The 18,478-nt window shown below is 40.5% G+C and overlaps 1 protein-coding gene across 1 annotated transcript; it reads right to left on the reverse strand.

Annotated features, from left to right (window-relative positions):
• Window positions 1–474: 474 nt before the first annotated feature.
• NOC3L (NOC3 like DNA replication regulator) lies at window positions 475–18,419 on the reverse strand. Its single transcript, XM_054071404.1, has 21 exons — window positions 18,341–18,419; window positions 16,252–16,459; window positions 15,723–15,846; window positions 13,788–13,945; window positions 13,622–13,678; window positions 12,469–12,599; window positions 11,656–11,817; window positions 10,798–10,891; window positions 10,412–10,587; window positions 10,064–10,192; window positions 9,778–9,909; window positions 9,314–9,394; window positions 8,645–8,745; window positions 8,106–8,178; window positions 7,959–8,022; window positions 7,800–7,871; window positions 6,032–6,213; window positions 5,676–5,804; window positions 4,968–5,065; window positions 2,736–2,820; window positions 475–946 (listed from the first exon to the last, which is right to left on the reverse strand). Exons 1-21 carry the CDS (start codon window positions 18,347–18,349, stop codon window positions 815–817), a joined length of 2,397 nt encoding a protein of 798 aa, XP_053927379.1. The 5' UTR covers window positions 18,350–18,419; the 3' UTR covers window positions 475–814.
• Window positions 18,420–18,478: the final 59 nt, after the last annotated feature.

Raw genomic sequence — 18,478 nt, forward strand, 5'->3', positions numbered from 1 at the left:
GCTGCCAGCCAGGGACAGGTCACCACACTCCCCTGCAGAATGGAGTTCACCTAAAGCCAATCCCCACTTTTAATTTACTTCATATATTTCACTTACTGTTTGCAAGGCCAACATGCAGCTGAAAACGGATTGTAGAACAACTGCGCAGGAACTAATGTTTGAGAATTAAAATTAAAATTAAAAAGTAATTTCTTACCTTGAATGTTTCCAGTATTCTTGACCATGATGGTTTATTGAAGATTTTGTAGTAGAGCATTCAATCATGATGATAGTTCAGAACTGTAATTCAGCAACCTCAATTTGCCAATACCAAGATTCACTGGAGGGACCCCCACCCCCAAAAATGCAAAATCGTTGAGGTAAATGGTTAGGAGACATAAGAAGAAAACCAGAAAAAAATGGAATACATATTCCAAACCCCCAGGTCATTACTATATTAAAATTTCCAAAATATTTATTTAACCAGCACGACCCAGTGATTTCTTACACACAGACATATATATTCTGTTATAAAAAGTCAGAAAATATATTAAAAAAAATTATATAATGCATGGTCACAAATAATTTTTAAATGACCCGGTTTTGTCTTTTTTTAAATTACCGATGTAACCCTTTGTTGTGGTTCCCAAGCCCTGAGAACAGGGGCTTCGTGGTTAAGCGCAGAGGTGTTCTAACTGAAAAGCTGCTATGTTTTTGTGTGTTTCTATATTCAAACAAAAGCCTACTTGAAGTCCTCTGATGATGAGTGGAAATTTCTTTCAGCCAATCTTTCTCCATAATTAAGAAGCAAACTGAACACAACCGATAGATACATTCACAACAAGGATGATTCCTTCAAGTGTTTAGCAAAATCCAAGGGCTTGTGAGTAACAGTCTCACTGATGTGTTGTTGAAGCTGTTTGTTTAGCTCTTCATCTATAAATGAATCCATTCCTGAGAGCGTATCCTGAAAATTATAAAACATTAGTTGCATTACTAAACAAGGCCAGTGTGTGCTTTCCATGCATGGCTTAAATTAGCAGCCCTATTTCCCTCCCATGCCCTGGTCTAGCCCAGACCTATGGAACTGGCAGCTCACATACACTGCCACTAAGTTTCACCTGGCTAGCAACAAAGCCATGTGTCAGGCAGTCCACCCTGAGCTCATGTTGTTCATGAGGATTTTTTTGTTTTGTTGTAAACTGGACTTCAGAAGAACACCTACTACACACAGCCACAGGTTCCACCTCTGAAGGAGGTTGCATACTGCGTCCTGTTCCATACACCTTGTAAAAATAAATCCAGAATCTCTGAGCAAAAGGCCACTGAAAGCAACAATGGTAACAGTAGAGGCTGTGAGTCAGAAAGGAATGCCCTGACCCTACCTCGATATCCCTCTGGCTGCAGCCAGACCTGGAGCCCTCCACTCTTTCCTAGTGCTAGATGAGGAAGGTCAGGCATTTAAACCTCATCAGTGATTTAAACCTCTATGTTAAAGTCTTAACACTCACATAGTTGAGTACCTTATGCACTCAGGGATAAATGAGATCCTCTCTTTAGGGGAAGTGCTGACAGACAATGGCAGCATGGCACACAGAGGAAAAAAAATGCAGGAAAGATAGGGTAAAACTTAGATACTGCCAAAATCTGCTACAATGAGTGAAACACCGAGAGATCAGGCAAGATCCCAAGGTAATTAACCCAATTATGTCCATTATAACCACCTATGGACAGTTTGTTCTCTCTGTTACCTTCCTTCGCTTCTGCTACTTTAAAGAGCTCATGCGCTTCTTTATTCAAGCCCTAAAAGTCTCTCTCCAATCTGCTATTCTCAGCCTTGTTCTATCAGAGCTGCCAATGTAACACCTTAGCAGGACAGACACGTCAAGAAGTCATTGTAAAAGGACAGAACAAGTAAGTACAAATACGTTTTCAGAAGTTGCTTCTCTAAAATAGAAAAAAAAAACTTTAATAGCAGTTAAAGCTGCTCTCAAGGCTTTAACTGACATCACTGGGTTACAAATTGGAGACACAAGGTTAACAGGTTAAAACATTTTCATCCGGAAGAAAGAAAATTATCACTTTTTAAAGACACACCACTCACTGGACATTTAATGGAGGGTGGCATCTGGAACCCATCCAGTGATGAGATCTAAAAAGCATTCACCCATTTCTCCTCTTTATACATTAGCTCTTTGTTCCCTTCAAATTTACACTTCAAAGCTATATACTGACACTAATGGGGATCAGCATCCTTTTGCACACTGAATCAAAGGCTCTGGAAATGCAGCTGTCCTGCCAGCCACTCCCCTTGGGGACAGAGAGTTGGCTTTTTGAACAAACATTAATTCCTCATTACAGAAAAGGGACAAGAAATCTGCACAGAACCGCTGCAAAGCATAGAACAGGAGTAAAATAATAGCTACCACATTCATCTTGCTCCATTAACTGATGCTACAGGAGGTGGAACTATTCACACAGTTTCTTCCTTCAGCCTGAAGAAGAGAAGGCTCCGGGGAGACCTTATAGCAGCCTTCCAGTGCTTAAGGGGGGCCTACAGGAAAGCTGGGGAGTGGCACTTTATCAAGGAATGTGGTGACAGAACAAGGGGTAATGGTTTGTAGCTGAAAGAAGGCAGATTTAGGACATTAGCCAAACTAAGTGTGTTAATGCCTGGACACTGCACAGGGAGCCAGCAGACACGGTATATTGATATATCGTGGTTAGAAAAAGGACACAGAGAGATGAGATAGTACCTTTCTTCTGGGTGTTACTGATGCAACAGGAGGATTAAAGGTCATTCCTCTAATACTGTATGCCTCAAAAAGTTCTGTAGCCGGCCTACAGCAAAAACCACAGTGAAAGGAAATTGCATTAGATGCATTTCTAAATAATGTGTCAACAAACCTAGAGCAGCTTCCCACACATGCCACTCACACTCTCCATCATGTTTTAAGAGAACTCCTCAGAGCATCACCTGGAAAAGACTGGAAACAAACAGCTGGGGAACAATGCAAGTAAAAGCAAGTATCATGTCTCTAAATATTCAGTTGGGGGATCGAAGAAGAAATGGGAGACAAGAAGGCTGTTCTGTTGACTTGCCAGTGCTCTAAGTAGTCACTGCTTGCCCTGTACATATTTGAAAAAATAAAAAAAGTATGTGGATAAAGGTTACTTAGCTGATACAACCTGCCTGAATTTCCAACAGTTCCTTACCAAAGTGTTATACGAAAACTAAGCAGCCATGGGAGAACAGGGTAGACCATCACATGGGAAAAGAACTGATTAAAAGACAGGAAACAGAAGACAGAAGACTGCTATCCGTTTTTGCAAGAATCATAGAATCACTAGGTTGGAAAGGACCCACTGGATCATCGAGTCCAACCATTCCTAACACTCCCTAAACCATGCCCCTCAGCGCCTTATCCACCTGTCCCTTAAAAACCTCCAGGGAAGGTGACTCAACCACCTCCCTGGGCAGCCTGTTCCAGTGCCCAATGACCCTTCCCATGAAAAATTTTTTCCTGATGTCCAGCCTGAACCTCCCCTGGCGGAGCTTGAGGCCATTCCCCCTTGTCCTGTCCCCTGTCACTTGGGAGAAGAGGCCAGTTCCCTCCTCTCCACAACCTCCTTTCAGATAGTTGTAGAGAGCAATAAGGTCTCCCCTCAGCCTCCTCTTCTCCAGGCTAAACACCCCCAGCTCTCTCAGCTGTTCCTCATAAGACTTGTTCTCCAGCCCCCTCACCAGCTTCGTTGCTCTCTTCTCTGGACACGCTCCAGAGCCTCAACATCCTTCTTGTGGTGAGGGGCCCAGAACTGAACACAGTCGAGCAAGGAAGAACCAAGAGCAGGAAGAAACTATGGATTTCCATGAGGTCTGTGCCAGGACCCGTGCTTTTCAACAAATATGTGCTGGAAAATACCAAGTTATCTGCAGTAGTAAGAATGAGCTGCCCATGAAGAACTGCAGGTAGGTATGTGACTGTATGAGCTCGTCAGTAAAATGGCAAACGAAACTTAGTGGAAAAAAACCCCAAAACTAGAGAGAAAAGTGATCTCAGCATCAGAAGAGATGGTAGAGAGAGGGACAATATGATAAAGGTCTACCAAGTCATGTGAGGCACAGGAAGAGTTTATTAGAGCAGTTCACCTCCCAGGGCAAGAACCAGTGACTGTTAAATGATATATGCTGGTACCAGGGTCAGACCAAAAGAAGACAGGTCTTAACGTAATATGCTACAGTCTCATGAACCCCTTACCAAACAACACTGTATTTGCAAAATGTGTCCTTTGGTTCAAGGGACACTGGACAGTTTTGAAAAGAATTCCAAGAACAAAGAATTCCAGGTTGTAAGCAAAGCATGGTATCAGGTTCAGGAAATCCACTACACTAAAACCATTTGGAGGCTGGAACACTGCTCCGAGTATGACTTTTACATGTTTGCCCTGTTTAACTCTTCCCAAGGTGCTTGCTTCCAGTCACTGCTGAAGACAGGATGCTGAACTAGATCCTTAGTCTGAACAGAGATGACCCCCCCCCGCAACCATGGCAGCGGGGTTGGAACTAGATGATCTTTAAAGTCCCTTCCAACCCAAACTATTCTAGGATTCTTACATTTTAAAATACTGTGGACCTTAAACTGCAGCTTGGGTTTGCACTGAACAACTACGGTTCAGTGATCTTGATACAAATTCAGATCAGGGCTGCTGATGCAGATATTTTGCTCCCATGGGAAGAAAGCACACTGCACTTTGGAGATTTTTACCCTTGTCACAACCTGGCAACATGCCTCAAAAGGAAAAAAAAAAAAAAAAAAAAAACAGAAAAAAAGGCAGCCAACATTCTGTACTGGCAGAGGAACAAAGAAAGAGAGTTTTAAAACCAGAATCTTTTAATTTTATGGGTAATTATTTTTAGGGATAAAGTATAAGCAATGGCTATTTTTCTGGGCACTATTTTTAAAAAACAGAACTCTTTGAGAACTCACCTTTGGCTCAAATCAAGTGAAAGAGCTCCTGAGCCTTCAGTTGGAGCTCCAACAATAAGGTGAGCTGCAAATTTCTGCACTGTTGGATGATAGTGTCTCTGAAAGAAACGAAGAAGGCAGTTGACTGAGGAATAAGTGGTAATGTATTTATCTATCGATCCTTGCATTTATTTCCATTTCAGTAAGATGGAAGATTCCCACTTTAGAGAAACTAAGCACCTCAAAATCAGTCAGTTTCTGAGGTTAAGTCAATGAGAACACCAAGTCATACATTTATTCACTAGTATGTCATGCTGGAAGCATAACTCTCCGCAATTAACTACTACTCGCAGAAGGCAGGAGAAAGGGCAGAGGAAGCCCTCCCTACGTCCCAAATTCTAAACCCTTGCTGGAATGACAGATCAAGGTGTCAGCTGCTCCCCAGAGAAGGGCTGGACTACAACGGAACTTAACAGATTGAAAAAGCTTACAAAGGAGTCTTATTAGGCAACCTGCAGTAAGATCCACAGCAGTACTGACATAGAGGATGTGCAACATGCCCTTTTGAGCTCATTCCTTCCCTATACCACTGTGCTGTTGTTCCTCTTTGTATAGAATAGATTCATATGGGCGAGATTTGACTGATAAGCCTGTTCTCTATTTCTGTAAAGCATATAACTAGCAGTTATTTACTGCTAACTTTTACTTTTCAACCACCCAGGTACTCACCTGCAGTAAATGCAGTTCCCACAGAGCTGTGTTCTGAGCATTGCAATGCTCTGGTTCATCTAGTTCTGGGAGATAAACTCCACTGCCTTGAGATTCGTTGTCTAGTAAGAGATCCATCTTTGAGAATGTCTACAGCACAAAAAAAAAATTACTGAGCTGCTTATATTACATGTCCAACCATAACATGGTTAAGTTCAGGATTCATCCTGTGTTATTCAGTCTCAGCAGCATTTCAGGATACTGTTTTCATCATTCTTGCCTAAGATCCTTCAAGATATTTTGCATAAAATCAATTTGTCAAAAAATTCAATAGGCTTTAACCAGCAAGCTAAAAATTCCCAACAAGTAAAACTTACCTGCATTAATACCCTGTTTGTTGCCAAGATCCCAACACTGGAATTTGGAAGTACATGGAGAGCAAGTGTGGAAAGTCGCTTTACGAAAGCAAGAGCTCGTTGCTGGGAAACTTGCTTTCTCCGCTTGGCAAACATGACATCCAGGCACTGGAGCACAATCCCTATATCATCATTGGTACCACCTCGAAAGCAGAATTTCATACAAAGAGTAAACAATCATTCTGAGAAACATACATACAGCTACATACATACATATTCTGCTATTGACTGTACAGTGGAACCTGACAAGTAGCATGAAAGCTAAGAGGTTCAAGCACAGCACTAAAGCAATACAGAAGACATAAGAATCCATCCTCTTTTGGTAAAAATACTCTAGAATTGAACAGAAAAAAGGTATTGTTTCTGTGTTCCTTTTTCCATCAAAAACATCTAACCATTAGAAGCAGTTAGCGTTTTTATCCTAAGTGCATTCATTGTATTATCTTTTATAAACTGTTAAACAGTGCTGATTTAGTCTTTTAACTATCCAGAACTGTAGAATGTTTTTTCTCAACCCTTCCTTCTTAGTAAATACAAATTTATGAAGTTAATCAAAACTATGTTAAGTTCAAACATTTTAAGTATCTTTTTTTCATAAACTATTCAGCTTCTCAGAATTATTAGAAAATTTAGATTAGAAGATAATAATATGATAATTATAAAAAAAATACAAACCAGGAGACTTTAGAAAATAGAATTTAAATAGAAATTATTTTTTAATTACATTAGAAAAATTATTTTTCTATATGAGAGAAAGAATTACAGAAAAAATAGAGAATTTTTAAATTGCCACTGAAAGAAACAATTATAAATCAAAAAAACTGAGGACAGGATAAATGCTTATCCAAGATCACATACTTGGCACTCCCTAATGAAATTACATGATCAGAACTTGTTACAATGTAAACTTCAATAATACTGCTAGTATTTGTATTGCAGTAGTGCAATATGCAATTTGAGGAAAAATAGTACATTAAAAGAGACAGTAATCTTTTCACATCTTATGGAATGACTCGTCAACCTCCTCACCCTGGCTGGGTGGTCTATGGCAGACTCCCACCACAATCTCTGCCTTATCGGATGAACCTCTGATTTTCACCCATAGACATTCAACCCTATCATCACTATCAATGAGTTCGAGGCTGCCAAACTCTCTCTAGCATACAGGGCTACCCTAACGCCTCTCCTTCCTCGCCCTCCCCTCCCTGAAGAGTCTGTAGCCTTCCATAGCAGCACTCCAGTTTTGTGGGGTTGTTTAGCCTAGACAAGAGGAGGCTCAAGGGAGACCTTATTGCTCTCTACAACCACCTAAAAGGAGGTTGCAGACAGGTGGATGCTAGTCTCTTCTCCCAAGGGATAGGTGATAGGACAAAAGGGAATGGCCTCAAGCTGCATCAGGGGAAGTTTTGATTGGACATTAGGAAGAATTTCTTCATAGAAAGAGTTATCAAGCACTGGCAGGGCTGCCCAGGGAGGTGGTTCAGGCACCATCCATGGAGGTGTTTAACACCATCCATGGTGTTAGATGACGTGCTTGGGGACATGATTTAGTAGTGGACAGGTACGGTTGGAGCTGATGATCTCTAAGGTCTTTTCCAACCTAATGATTCTATGATCTAAGATATCTTAAAACAACCATAGTTTATTAAGACTATATTAAGACTATGATACCAAATGAGCAGAATAAACATTACCTAGGTAAACTCTGAAAATAAGAATCTGGAGTTACCTGCATGTAGGCTGAACAGTGTCTTGTAAAGATGTGTGTAGAACTTCATTGGATCAATGTTAAGAACATCCCCTATTAACACAATCCCAAATAAATACATTGATTCCCTTAATTTATCAGACAATATTAAAAAAAGGTTTGTTTTAAAAGATCTCTTACCTTGACCAGACAGTATATGAAAAGCACTGAGAACGCAATGAAGACTCTCACGATAACTTAAACTCTACGAATACAAAACTGGTTAAGAATACAAAAGAACATAATTTTTAAGAAAACTTTAATAATTAAAGGATAAGCTCCACTTACCCCAGATGCAATAAGAGAATGAAGGACAATCACCAGGTCATCAAAAAATTCCACATTTATAAGATGAGCAAACCTTGAATCAAAGAGATTTTTCTTTTTAGGCTGCAGGCATTATTTGCAAACCCAGTTCAATGTATTTTGAATTGTCAAAACCCACACCTTAAAAGCAGTTAAATCAAATGCTGAATATCTATTATCTTCACATAGATGATAATTCAGCCCCATAGTTGCTAATCACAGATTCTCTATAGCACTAGAGACATGCCTGTGTTCTCTGGGAAGTAATCAGACAAAATAATGGAATCACACCACACCCTCCTTGGTTTGCATCACATCAATTCTATCATAGGAAATTTCACGTTACCTTGAAATGTTTTTAGAAGTAGGGTAAAACTTCAGCAGAGAAATAAAAGCATTTCAACACATTTTTCAGGGTCAGTCTTCTCTCACTGTTTATAAATCTATTTCTATATAAAAAATCCCTTTAGTGTTTAACGTTTCTTTTAGCACACACAAAAGAAGGTGGACTCAGTTCTTACTTTGCAAGACCTTCTAGCACAGCTGGCAAAAGTGGAGACTTCTGAGCTTTCTTCAAGATTCTAAAGTAAGTTACAAATACAATATTCAAGGTTTCTGTGTGCTGAAGGAAAAAAAAACACAAAATAAAATACTTAAGCATGGAAGATAAACGTCTCTACCTCACTTAAACTCAACTGAAAATGCTGCTCTCTGTCTGAGCCTGAACTCAGGACTTCCAAACCATCTTCTTATCTTCTTACGCTGAAAAGCTCAAATCCTGATCTCTATACTGTCCCCTCACCTTCTAGCAAAGCAGCCCCTCTTCTCCTCAGTTCATGCTAGCCACGCTCCTCCTTCGCCTAAAGGCCACTATAAGAGGCTGGTAACAGCCGTACATAGTGTCATGCGTAACAAGAACAAGACATCTAGAGGACATCTGTCAATGGATTCAAATACTTTTTGTGCAAAGAAGAGAAGGAAATAGGAATAGCTAAGTTGGCTTTCCTGGGTAAACTGAGAGGGCTGGTTTAATAAAACCTAGACCTCCAGCACAAAATGTTTGCAAGCTGCCAACATTATCTAGAAGCGTGGAATGCTGACAGGTTGAGATGGAAGGGAGACATTTGGTTACAAAAGGGTTAGGAGTTGCTACTTTGCAAAGACAGGAAAATAATTTCTAAATTACTTACCAGTTTCAGTTTTTTTTCTTTACTTTCTGACGCTTCTGCTTCCAAGAGTTCTCGTTCCAGTTTCTCTTCTGCTTTCTTCCACTGAAAATATACAGTTGATTTTAAGAGAGAAAACTAAAGGTTTCCAACCAGCCTAGATACCTAGGTTTTAAAGATACCCAAGGGAACAAATCTTCCATGACTGGTGAGTTGCTTAAGTCACTCTGTGATGCTACACAGTAACCAACATGGATATATTTCTTCCTACCAGAAAGAAACAATCAAAGATGGTCATAAACCAGAAAGGGAAAAAAAAGAGGAAGATATTTAAATCCCCTTTGAGCCTCATAAATATTAAAGTACAACGCAAACAGTAATCACTGATGCTGAGAGTTAACAGTGGCAACAAGAAAAGTGAAATCACTGCTAGCACAAACTGCTATATAAAGTCACTGAAGCAGAGCACGAGAATGCATATGTCATACCTTTCTTTGCATTCTTGAAAGATTTTTTCTTTTCTCTTTGTAAGTCATGAACTTCTTCTTTGGTGCAATGTCTTCAGAATCTTTTTGTAATTCTACTTCCTTAATTCTTAAGTAAAGAAATACTTTTAACACCTATTGTAAAATAAAATAAGTACAATGAAAGGTGATCCACAACACATGAACTAAGAGTGTAAGAAAACCTGAATTCCATTCAGGCTAGTGGACTCTGCTGGTCAAAGTTTCTTCTGCTTACTCCCCTCCCGTAGTACAACAGGAAGACTCTTACCTCAGGTCTGACATCGTAATTCCTGCCCCTCACAAGGCCAGAAATGACCTTAACTACACCAAGCGAAGCATAGCCCAACTTGTCTTGTTTAAAGAGCTTCTTAACTGCCTCACAGCACAACTGAGAAATCTGAAAAATGAATTAAAACAAATTCTTTCATAAAGCTTCGTCTACAGCCTGCAGCTAACTGGTAATACTGATGGTATTTACTAATTTTGCTGTTTTACACAGCCTGTAAAATAGCAAAAAGATATGGCCAAAAGATCCGGATATTGTAGAATAAAACTCAGATATAGATTATTTTTCATGCAAAAGAAGAACTCTTTCCCTAATCAGCAAATCACTTACCATTTTCGATGCATCATTCATGAGCGGAACAATGAGAACAATAATGTTGTTGTGGAAGTTGAAGTGGGGTAGGGCCACAAGCAGCTCACACAGACACTTCACTGCAATCTCTGCTAGACCTTTATATGCTTTTAATGAGATGACGTTGCTTTTCTTCAACTTCCTTTGTTTCCAATCTGCAAAAAATACTATTTTTAGTGATTAATGTTCAGAAGGGAAGCTTCTAAATATTTACAGTTTTTGTTACTGTAGGCATTCTCCTACATGCTTATATGAAACAGTACTTGCACGAAAGACAGCAGGAAGCATTCAGTCAGAGGAGCTTAACTGTGATGCTGCAAACAATTTTGCATTTCCTACAAAGAAACAGAAAGTGTTGACTGCACCTTTAATTGTTTGTTCCAGATTTTCCAAGTAAAATTTATACTGGCTCACAAGGCCTTCTTCAAACTCTCTCAGTTTCTGAGTTTCTTTTTTAACCTGCAAATACAATACACATCAAATTTTATTTGGAGAGTTAAATCCTGAAATTAGCCAGTGGCAAAAAAAATCTGAAGTTTTAAAACAAATGATGAGATACTGAAGTAGTTTTTCCTTCCAGACAGTCACTCCTAGAAATAATTAGAGATGTTTTTAAAGATAAAATGTTTTGACATATTTCTCTACATGTTCTACCCTCTGTGTTCAGAGGGTCTTTTCCAACAAGGCCTATCTAATTTATAGGCACTGAAATGAAATCTGTAACTAGATGTTACTTTAAAGCCATGACTCTAAACTGTGCTACTCATATTGACCTTCTAAGGAACTGGTTAAAAAACAAGCTCCAGAAAACAATTTATTGTGCATTTTTTCAGCAAATTATTAAACACATTACACAGAAATCTGTGCCAGTCGGGTGACAATGTTGCGTAATTTGCTTTCCTTCCAGTTCCCTTCAGCATGACACAAAACACCATCTCGTTCTAAGGTTTACGATGAAAGTCACACAGGTTTGCTATGCTGCTTTCATATATTCTTTCCTCCTTTACCAGCAGCATGTCACCTACTTATTGAAGGAAGTATGTAAGAACTAAAGGTTCAAAACAAAGACCTTTGCCTCTCAAAGTATCACAGATTCAGAATTTCCACAAGTACTTGTGTATTTGTCACCCTTTGCTCAAAATAATAAATTCCTATTAAACAAATCATAACTTACAAAGCCTTGAACTACTCACGAGACTCTAAAAAGAAATTTTGTATTTCACCTTGGTAGCCTTTTCTGCTTCAGTCAGAGGCCGAATTTTGTAAGAGGGTGCAATATCTTTGAATATCTCCATCAAAGACACCATGACTAGCTTCCGAACAATCACCGCCACATTAGGATCCTGTTCCATCAGCATGGCACGCAGCTCCTTCAACTTTTTAATCTGATTGAGAAAAGAGGCAGACAAAATCAGTTCAAGATCACCCACAAACTGATGTATAATCAATTTCAGCAAAAGTTTGCCACAAACGTGTCTCATTTTTAAACAGTAGAACGATAAAAAAAATAACTCAGCAGTTACTATGACTCTACTCAGCACTGCATAAAGAGCCAAGAAATGCTCTTTATGCAGTGCTTGGTTAAGCAACCAAAATTTTTATTCCAGGAATGTTCAAAATGCTCTGCTATTACAAACTTACATAGAATTATAGCATATTCTGGGATTGAGACACTGAGATCTATCAGACACAACCCTAAAATCAGAACTTAAAATAAAAGCCATACTTAAGGAACAAGGAAGTTTGGACCAGAAATACCACAGACAGTATTTTTCCTAAAACCACATGTATTCAGAGGGACAAATTACACCTGAACAAAGCAAATCCAGCGACCTGTATCTTCACCTGATTCAAATCCTTTGCAGCAACTGATGGCAGCAGTTTCACTGCTCGCCACCCCTGAGAAGTGACACAACGCTAACCTTTCCCCCTGTTGTAATTTTCTGCTTTCGCTGTTGTTTGGTCACTTCAGACCTTTATTGAATTAATGCACAATACGGGCACACATAAATGCATGTTAAGCAAATGCTACCTACATTGTTGTCTGGTTCAGAAAGAATGGCCGATGCCAAGGCAGCTATGTGCATCTTCCTTTCCTGCAGCTTTTGTCTCCTTTGAGCAGCCATTTCCTCAGGTGAGAGAAGAGGCAGGTGTTCTTGACTGAAGTCTAGCACAAAGTGTGAGTGTTAGAAAGCAGGGTCACTATGGAAGTGCTTAACAAATACCCTATCGTAAACTGCAGTTCTAGATACTGTATTTCAGATAACACCAAACCAGAGTAATACACGCAGCTCCACAGTAAAAGAAGCTGTAAGAATGATCTTGCTAGAGCTCATATTAATCCAGGGAATAATACATTGCTCCACTCCAAAATCTTATGCTTGCAAAAAAACATGAACCAAATGCTTTTGAATCTGCAAATGGTATTCCCCAAGTACAGTGGAACACATAAAGTCAACATATGAACCCAATTGTGCCAAGAACCTGCAGTGCTCTGCAATTTGCAGCAAATTATTCACTGTTCACTTATTCTTTTTAAAATACAATTGTTTTGTGTTTTCTGACTATTATTTTGCTACAAGTGTGTCCATCCTCTACTTTAGATTACATGTAGAGAATAATTACCAGAAGCGAGAGAGTTAAACTGTTAAAACTGCATTACATGAATAAGATTCTTAACTAGATGGCAAACCGCAAAACAAAATCTGAACTTACTGGTATTATGATGTTCCAAGTAAAAAAATTTCAAGGACAAAAACAGACACCCAAAAGCCTACAGAAGTCTGCACCCTGAACTGCATTTCAAAATGATCTCAGAGTAACTGAACTAGAACCACAGCATATATTCTTTAAGTAAGACCAAGATTTCCCTTCTCACTACACAACCGATACAATGAACTTCATGCAAACACCAGTCCCAGCTGAAAATCAAAATCAAAATCAAAATTTTAAAGAGATTCTGAAGCCAGCTGTTCCTCAGGCCCTGGGATCCTAACAGGTAAGAAAGCAAGCTCCAAATCAGTGTTGTGCTTTGAGGGCAATATGGTAATAAAAATGTTCAATAACATTCTAAGCAAAATATTAAAGTTACAAACTTCCTTAAAGAATAGCAAAGTACTCTTCAGATATATTAGCAATTTGGAAAAAAAAAAACGCCAAGCCCAAAAAGCAAACATGACAGTTTATTACCCTCTGCTTCCTCCATTTCTTCTGTATCCTCTTCTTCATCCTGTGCACCATTGAGAACTGTAAATATAGAATGTCTAATGTCAAGCGTGTAATACACACTGTGAAGTTCTAAAAGTATAAAATATATACAACTTGGCTACTATACTGCTTCCAGAATCTGTCTTACCTGGCTTTTCCATAGTTTGGGGAATAATGCCACCCTTGTCTTTGATGGGGAGTAGATGGATGAGTTCTTTTTCTGGCTCAGTCTGCATATGTCTTGGCACCTTCTCGTATTTGTCAATCACACTTTCACGTTTTCGTTTTTTAACATGAACAGGTTCACTGAAAAATACAAAGCAAACTAAATGTATTAGCCACCTTATTAGACATGAACCACATACGACAGTATACTAGCCTGATCAAGTGTACACACTCAGAAAAATAAGTAATACCTAATCTTATTAAGTGGAATGTTTGAATGTGTTCACCATCAACAGCACCAGTCACTACTCAGTCAAACAATATTAATGGGGGTCTTTACAAGATCTTTGAATTCAGGAAAAACAATGCTTCCCATCACCTTTTTATAAGCAACTAAATGTGAAATGAGCAAAGACAAAATGAGATTTAGTTAATCTGGCAGGTCAGCCAACTTCATGAGTTTTGAGATTCTGACATACGAATATAAACACACACATGCATGCAAAATGCTAAAATTAATTAAGTGCTGTAATCACTTATTGTACAGGCATACCATGAAGTGCGCTACCTGGTTATCTTATTAAAAGACTGAGAGTCAGGGATAAAGAATCACATTGTTTAAGTCACATTATCTTATAAGAGGAACACTGCTCTTGTTCTTGTAAGAGGCAGTTTCAACTATGGACATCGGAAGGACTCTGAAAGCTCTGGGCTCAGAGATTGCTAGGCTGCAGAAAGTAAAAATCACTTGTATGAGAAGCAGATCTATACTGCAGAGTCTACCCAGATTCTCTGGACAAATTACACAGTCACCCTACACACGCATTGTAAGGACAGTGCATCAGTCTCAGCCTCGCTGTCCCTGTGCAGATCAAACGTTCCCTGTGTACTCAAACCCTACTCAATAGGCACAGGAGTTATACATGGAATCACAGAATAGTTAGGGTTGGAAGGGACCTTAAAGATCATCTAGTTCCAACTCCCCTGTCATGAGCAGGGACATCCCACTAAATCAGGCTGCCCAAGGCCCCATCCAACCTGTTCAGGAACGCCTCCAGGGATGGGACATCCACAACCTCCCTGGGCAACCTGTTCCAGTGTCTCACCACTGCCATTGTGGAGAAATTCTTCCTAATTCCTAGTCTAAATCTGCCCCTCTCCAGTTTAGACCTGCTCCCCCTGGTCCTATCCCCACAAGCCTTTATGAATAGCTCCTCTCCAGCTTTCCTATAGGCCTCCTTTGTGGTACTGGAAGGTCACTATAAGATCTCTGTGCTAATATGAATATGTAACTAGTAAGTGGTTGATCAAAGTAAAGCAGATTAGAAAGACAAATTCTTCAGTTTAAGGGAACACAATGAAAGGAGCTAAAAGCTAGTAACCGTAAAACAAGTAAAAGAGCAACAATCCTTCTATGTACTTCATTGTGGATGTCACCTAACACTTTGCTCCAGAAAACTTGTAACCATTTTTTTGTACGAATATTTTGGTATTGTCTGGATTTACAGATATGGCTTCCAAAACCTTTTTTTTCCAGCAATTTGCAAAGCAGTATGACATAATAGTGGCTCAAAGCCTGGGGAACATCCTCAATAGTCTGTAAAGAAAAAAAGACTCTGTACACAGGTTAAAGCATTTCTTTCAGTCTGAGGAATGCTACTCAGTCAGTGACCTCACAGGAAGGAACACTGTGTAGAAGCAGTATCCTGAAGGTCAACCTGGGCAGGTAAATCACTGATATACATCAATACATTTATACTGAATGTACTGACAGACAACGTAAACAATAAACTGGAACTGCAAAGAAACACCAGACTATAAGTGACCTCCTGATATGAGTATTACATTACACATCAATTGCATCTTAACTACACAAAACTGCATTAATATGAACATTAGATATCACAACAACACTCACTCAGACGAAAGATCTCTGGTTAAAAAGGATGCTTTTTGAGCCAAATCCTCCATTAATTTTAAGTCATCTTCATCCATCATGTCCAGTGGAAGAGCATCTTCTTCCTCATCTTCCCGTTTTTCAGCTGTTTTAGAAGATGATGTTTATAGATCAAAGATTCTGTAGATATATTCCAACTTGAAAACCTAATCCTGTCCACCCTTGTGAGACCATTTTAGACCCTTCTTTAACCCTGAGCTCAACAACCTTCATCTATATGTTTTGTGTTACCCCAGAATTCCGCCCCTTTATTGTGACATCCAATAATGATTAGAGCAAGCACATTTCTAACATCTCCAACTGTCAGATCTCGTTGCCAGAATGGCTGCATTTTATATTTTTCATAACTGTCCCCTTCTTCCCTTCAAACAAGAACAGTATTTATTTGGACACAGAAAATGAAATGTTTTCTTGACATGTAATTTCAGCAGGATATTTAGTAACCCTCACACCTTTTCCTTTACACAAATAACTCTGAGCAAACACTTACCAACTTGTTTTTTCTTGCATTCTTCCAATGGAAAAGGTTTTCTAGAGATAGCATCTCTGACAGCTTCCCTTAGCTTCTTTTGTTCTTTTCGATACTTCTTAGCAGCACTCTGCTGCTTGTACTGTCTATTCTTTAATTTGTTGTCAAGTTTTATTTTACTAGTTCTCAGTAACTTGCGGAAGCTTGGAACTCGTTTTTTGTTTTTTCTCTAGGAAACAAACAGAAAACTACAAGTAACTGACATGTTCATAGCCTTTGAGAAGTTCAGTTCACTGTTTCAGATCTCATTAAGGTCACATTTCTATCAGGCCTGAAGAACCTGTTTCATCCAAACTGTATCATCAGTTAGCTCCAAATTTACCCAACTGTGTTAAATTTTTGAGAAGTGAGACCTGCAAAAAATGTTTTACATTTTTTATTAAACTTCATGTCTATCCTTTTTTGATGTGTGAACATTTAAAGTAGTGTAAACATTATTAGGCCACAGTTCTTTGCCCTGCGTGCCTCCAAGCACTCTGTCTCCTCTCTTCACAATGCAGCTCTCCCCCAGAACACGATAAAGTTAGAAGAGTCTGGTACATGGCCACTGCTTCAGGCAAATGTCCTTCTACAGCACACTTCCCATGCTGAGCTTCGGCTCTCTCCTGCCCCAAACTCTCCATGACCAGCAGCTGCAAGGAAGAGACCAGGCCACCAGCTTCAAGACTCATTCAGCACAATGCATAAGCCATGTTACGGGTGACAAAGCTCAAGGAACCAGAGCGGTCAGGATAACAAGGTCTCAGGGAAAGCCCAGAGTTGCAGATCAATACAGGTACCCCACAGCAAAACACTCCCAGGAGTGTTCAGGGTGGAAATGGATGCAGCACACTGACCTGTTGAGGGGCACAGAATCATACAAAGGTTTGTGTTGGAAGGACTTAAAGACCATCCAGTTCCAACTCCCCTGCCATGGGCATGGGAAGGCAAGGGCTGCAGAGGGAAAATAGGCCACCACATCACAGCCCTGGTGGGGATATCACCTTGGGAAGGGGCTGAGCCAGTGTGCAGCTCCTCAAATGTTCAATTTTTGACAGTTCACCTTTATCCTTCCTTTTTAGCTCTGATCACTGGGGAAGCGCTGAAGAGCAAGAATGATCCCTTACGCCTGTCCTGGAGCCAGACACACAAGAGATCTGAGCACGGGACAGGGCCATGGGGAAGAAAGCAGCGGCTGATACCGAAAATCCCAGCAAATAAACTCTCTGAGGCTCGTTTTGGTGCTTTAGAAAGCGAGCATCCTTTATCAGGACTGGGCAACACGAGAGAGCGATCACCACCCACCGTGTGCAGCCAGACAGGAGCTGGGACAGGATGCACTGCCACAGACACACAGAGGGAAATTCTTCCAGACATCTTCTGCCTATTCTATTAGAATCATAGAATGGTTTGGGTTGGAAGGGACCTTAAAGCCCATCCAGTTCCAGCCCCCTGCCATGGGCAGGGACACCTTTCACCAGACCAGGCTGCTCAAAGACCCATTCAACCTGGCCTTGAACACCTGCAGGGATGGGGCAGCCACAGCTTCTCCGGGCAACCTGTGCCAGTGCCTCACCACCATCATGGTGAACAAACTCTTCCTTATGTCCAGTCTAACTCTGCCCCTCTCCAGTTTATACACACTGCCCCCAGTCCTGTTACTTTACAAGGTCCAAATTTACTGTTATTAGGAACTTCACAGCAGGCAAATCTCTTGCTAATTTGGAGCTGGCTGACCTCGCCGTTGAGATATGGAAACACTGCAGACAGAGGGGGTCACAGAAGCCACCTCTGTTCAGCAGCTCACACTGCACACAGGGCGGCCTCATCTCCAAAGAACGAACAGCGCCCGGAAAAACACCATTTTAAAGAAAACACGCGGTGAGGGGGACATTGTCTGACTTCCAAAGAACACCATTACTCAGATGACGCTTAACTTCCCTTCAGCTTAAATTAAACACATTCCACTTTCCGTAGCAGCGACTGCTTCCTGTGTCACCTCCTCCCCCGAGGTCCAGCGTCTCCCCCAGCCCAGGTACCCCCCCAGCCCGGGGCCTCCCCCCAGCCCTACCGGCTTCATGGCGGCGGCCTCTCGCGTGCTGAGCCTCGGCGGAAGCTGCGCCGCAGCGCCCCCTGGCGGCAGGCGGTGGGAGGGACGCCGGGAGCGGCCCCGCCCCGCCAATCAGCGAGTTCTTTAAGGAGTGCCCGC

The sequence above is a fragment of the Cuculus canorus genome, chromosome 7, assembly GCF_017976375.1.
Source record: "Cuculus canorus isolate bCucCan1 chromosome 7, bCucCan1.pri, whole genome shotgun sequence".
NCBI classification, from domain to species: domain Eukaryota; kingdom Metazoa; phylum Chordata; class Aves; order Cuculiformes; family Cuculidae; genus Cuculus; species Cuculus canorus.

What these genes read in the sequence shown, in the direction of transcription:
- NOC3L (XM_054071404.1), bottom strand. An exon ending in ACCAGAGATCTTTCGTCTGA is followed by an intron (nt 13,946 to 15,722) that starts GTGAGTGTTGTT and finishes TGTATTTTTCAG; the next exon opens with TGAACCTGTTCATGTTAAAA. An exon ending in CAGTAACACCCAGAAGAAAG is followed by an intron (nt 947 to 2,735) that starts GTACTATCTCAT and finishes TATAATTTTCAG; the next exon opens with GATACGCTCTCAGGAATGGA.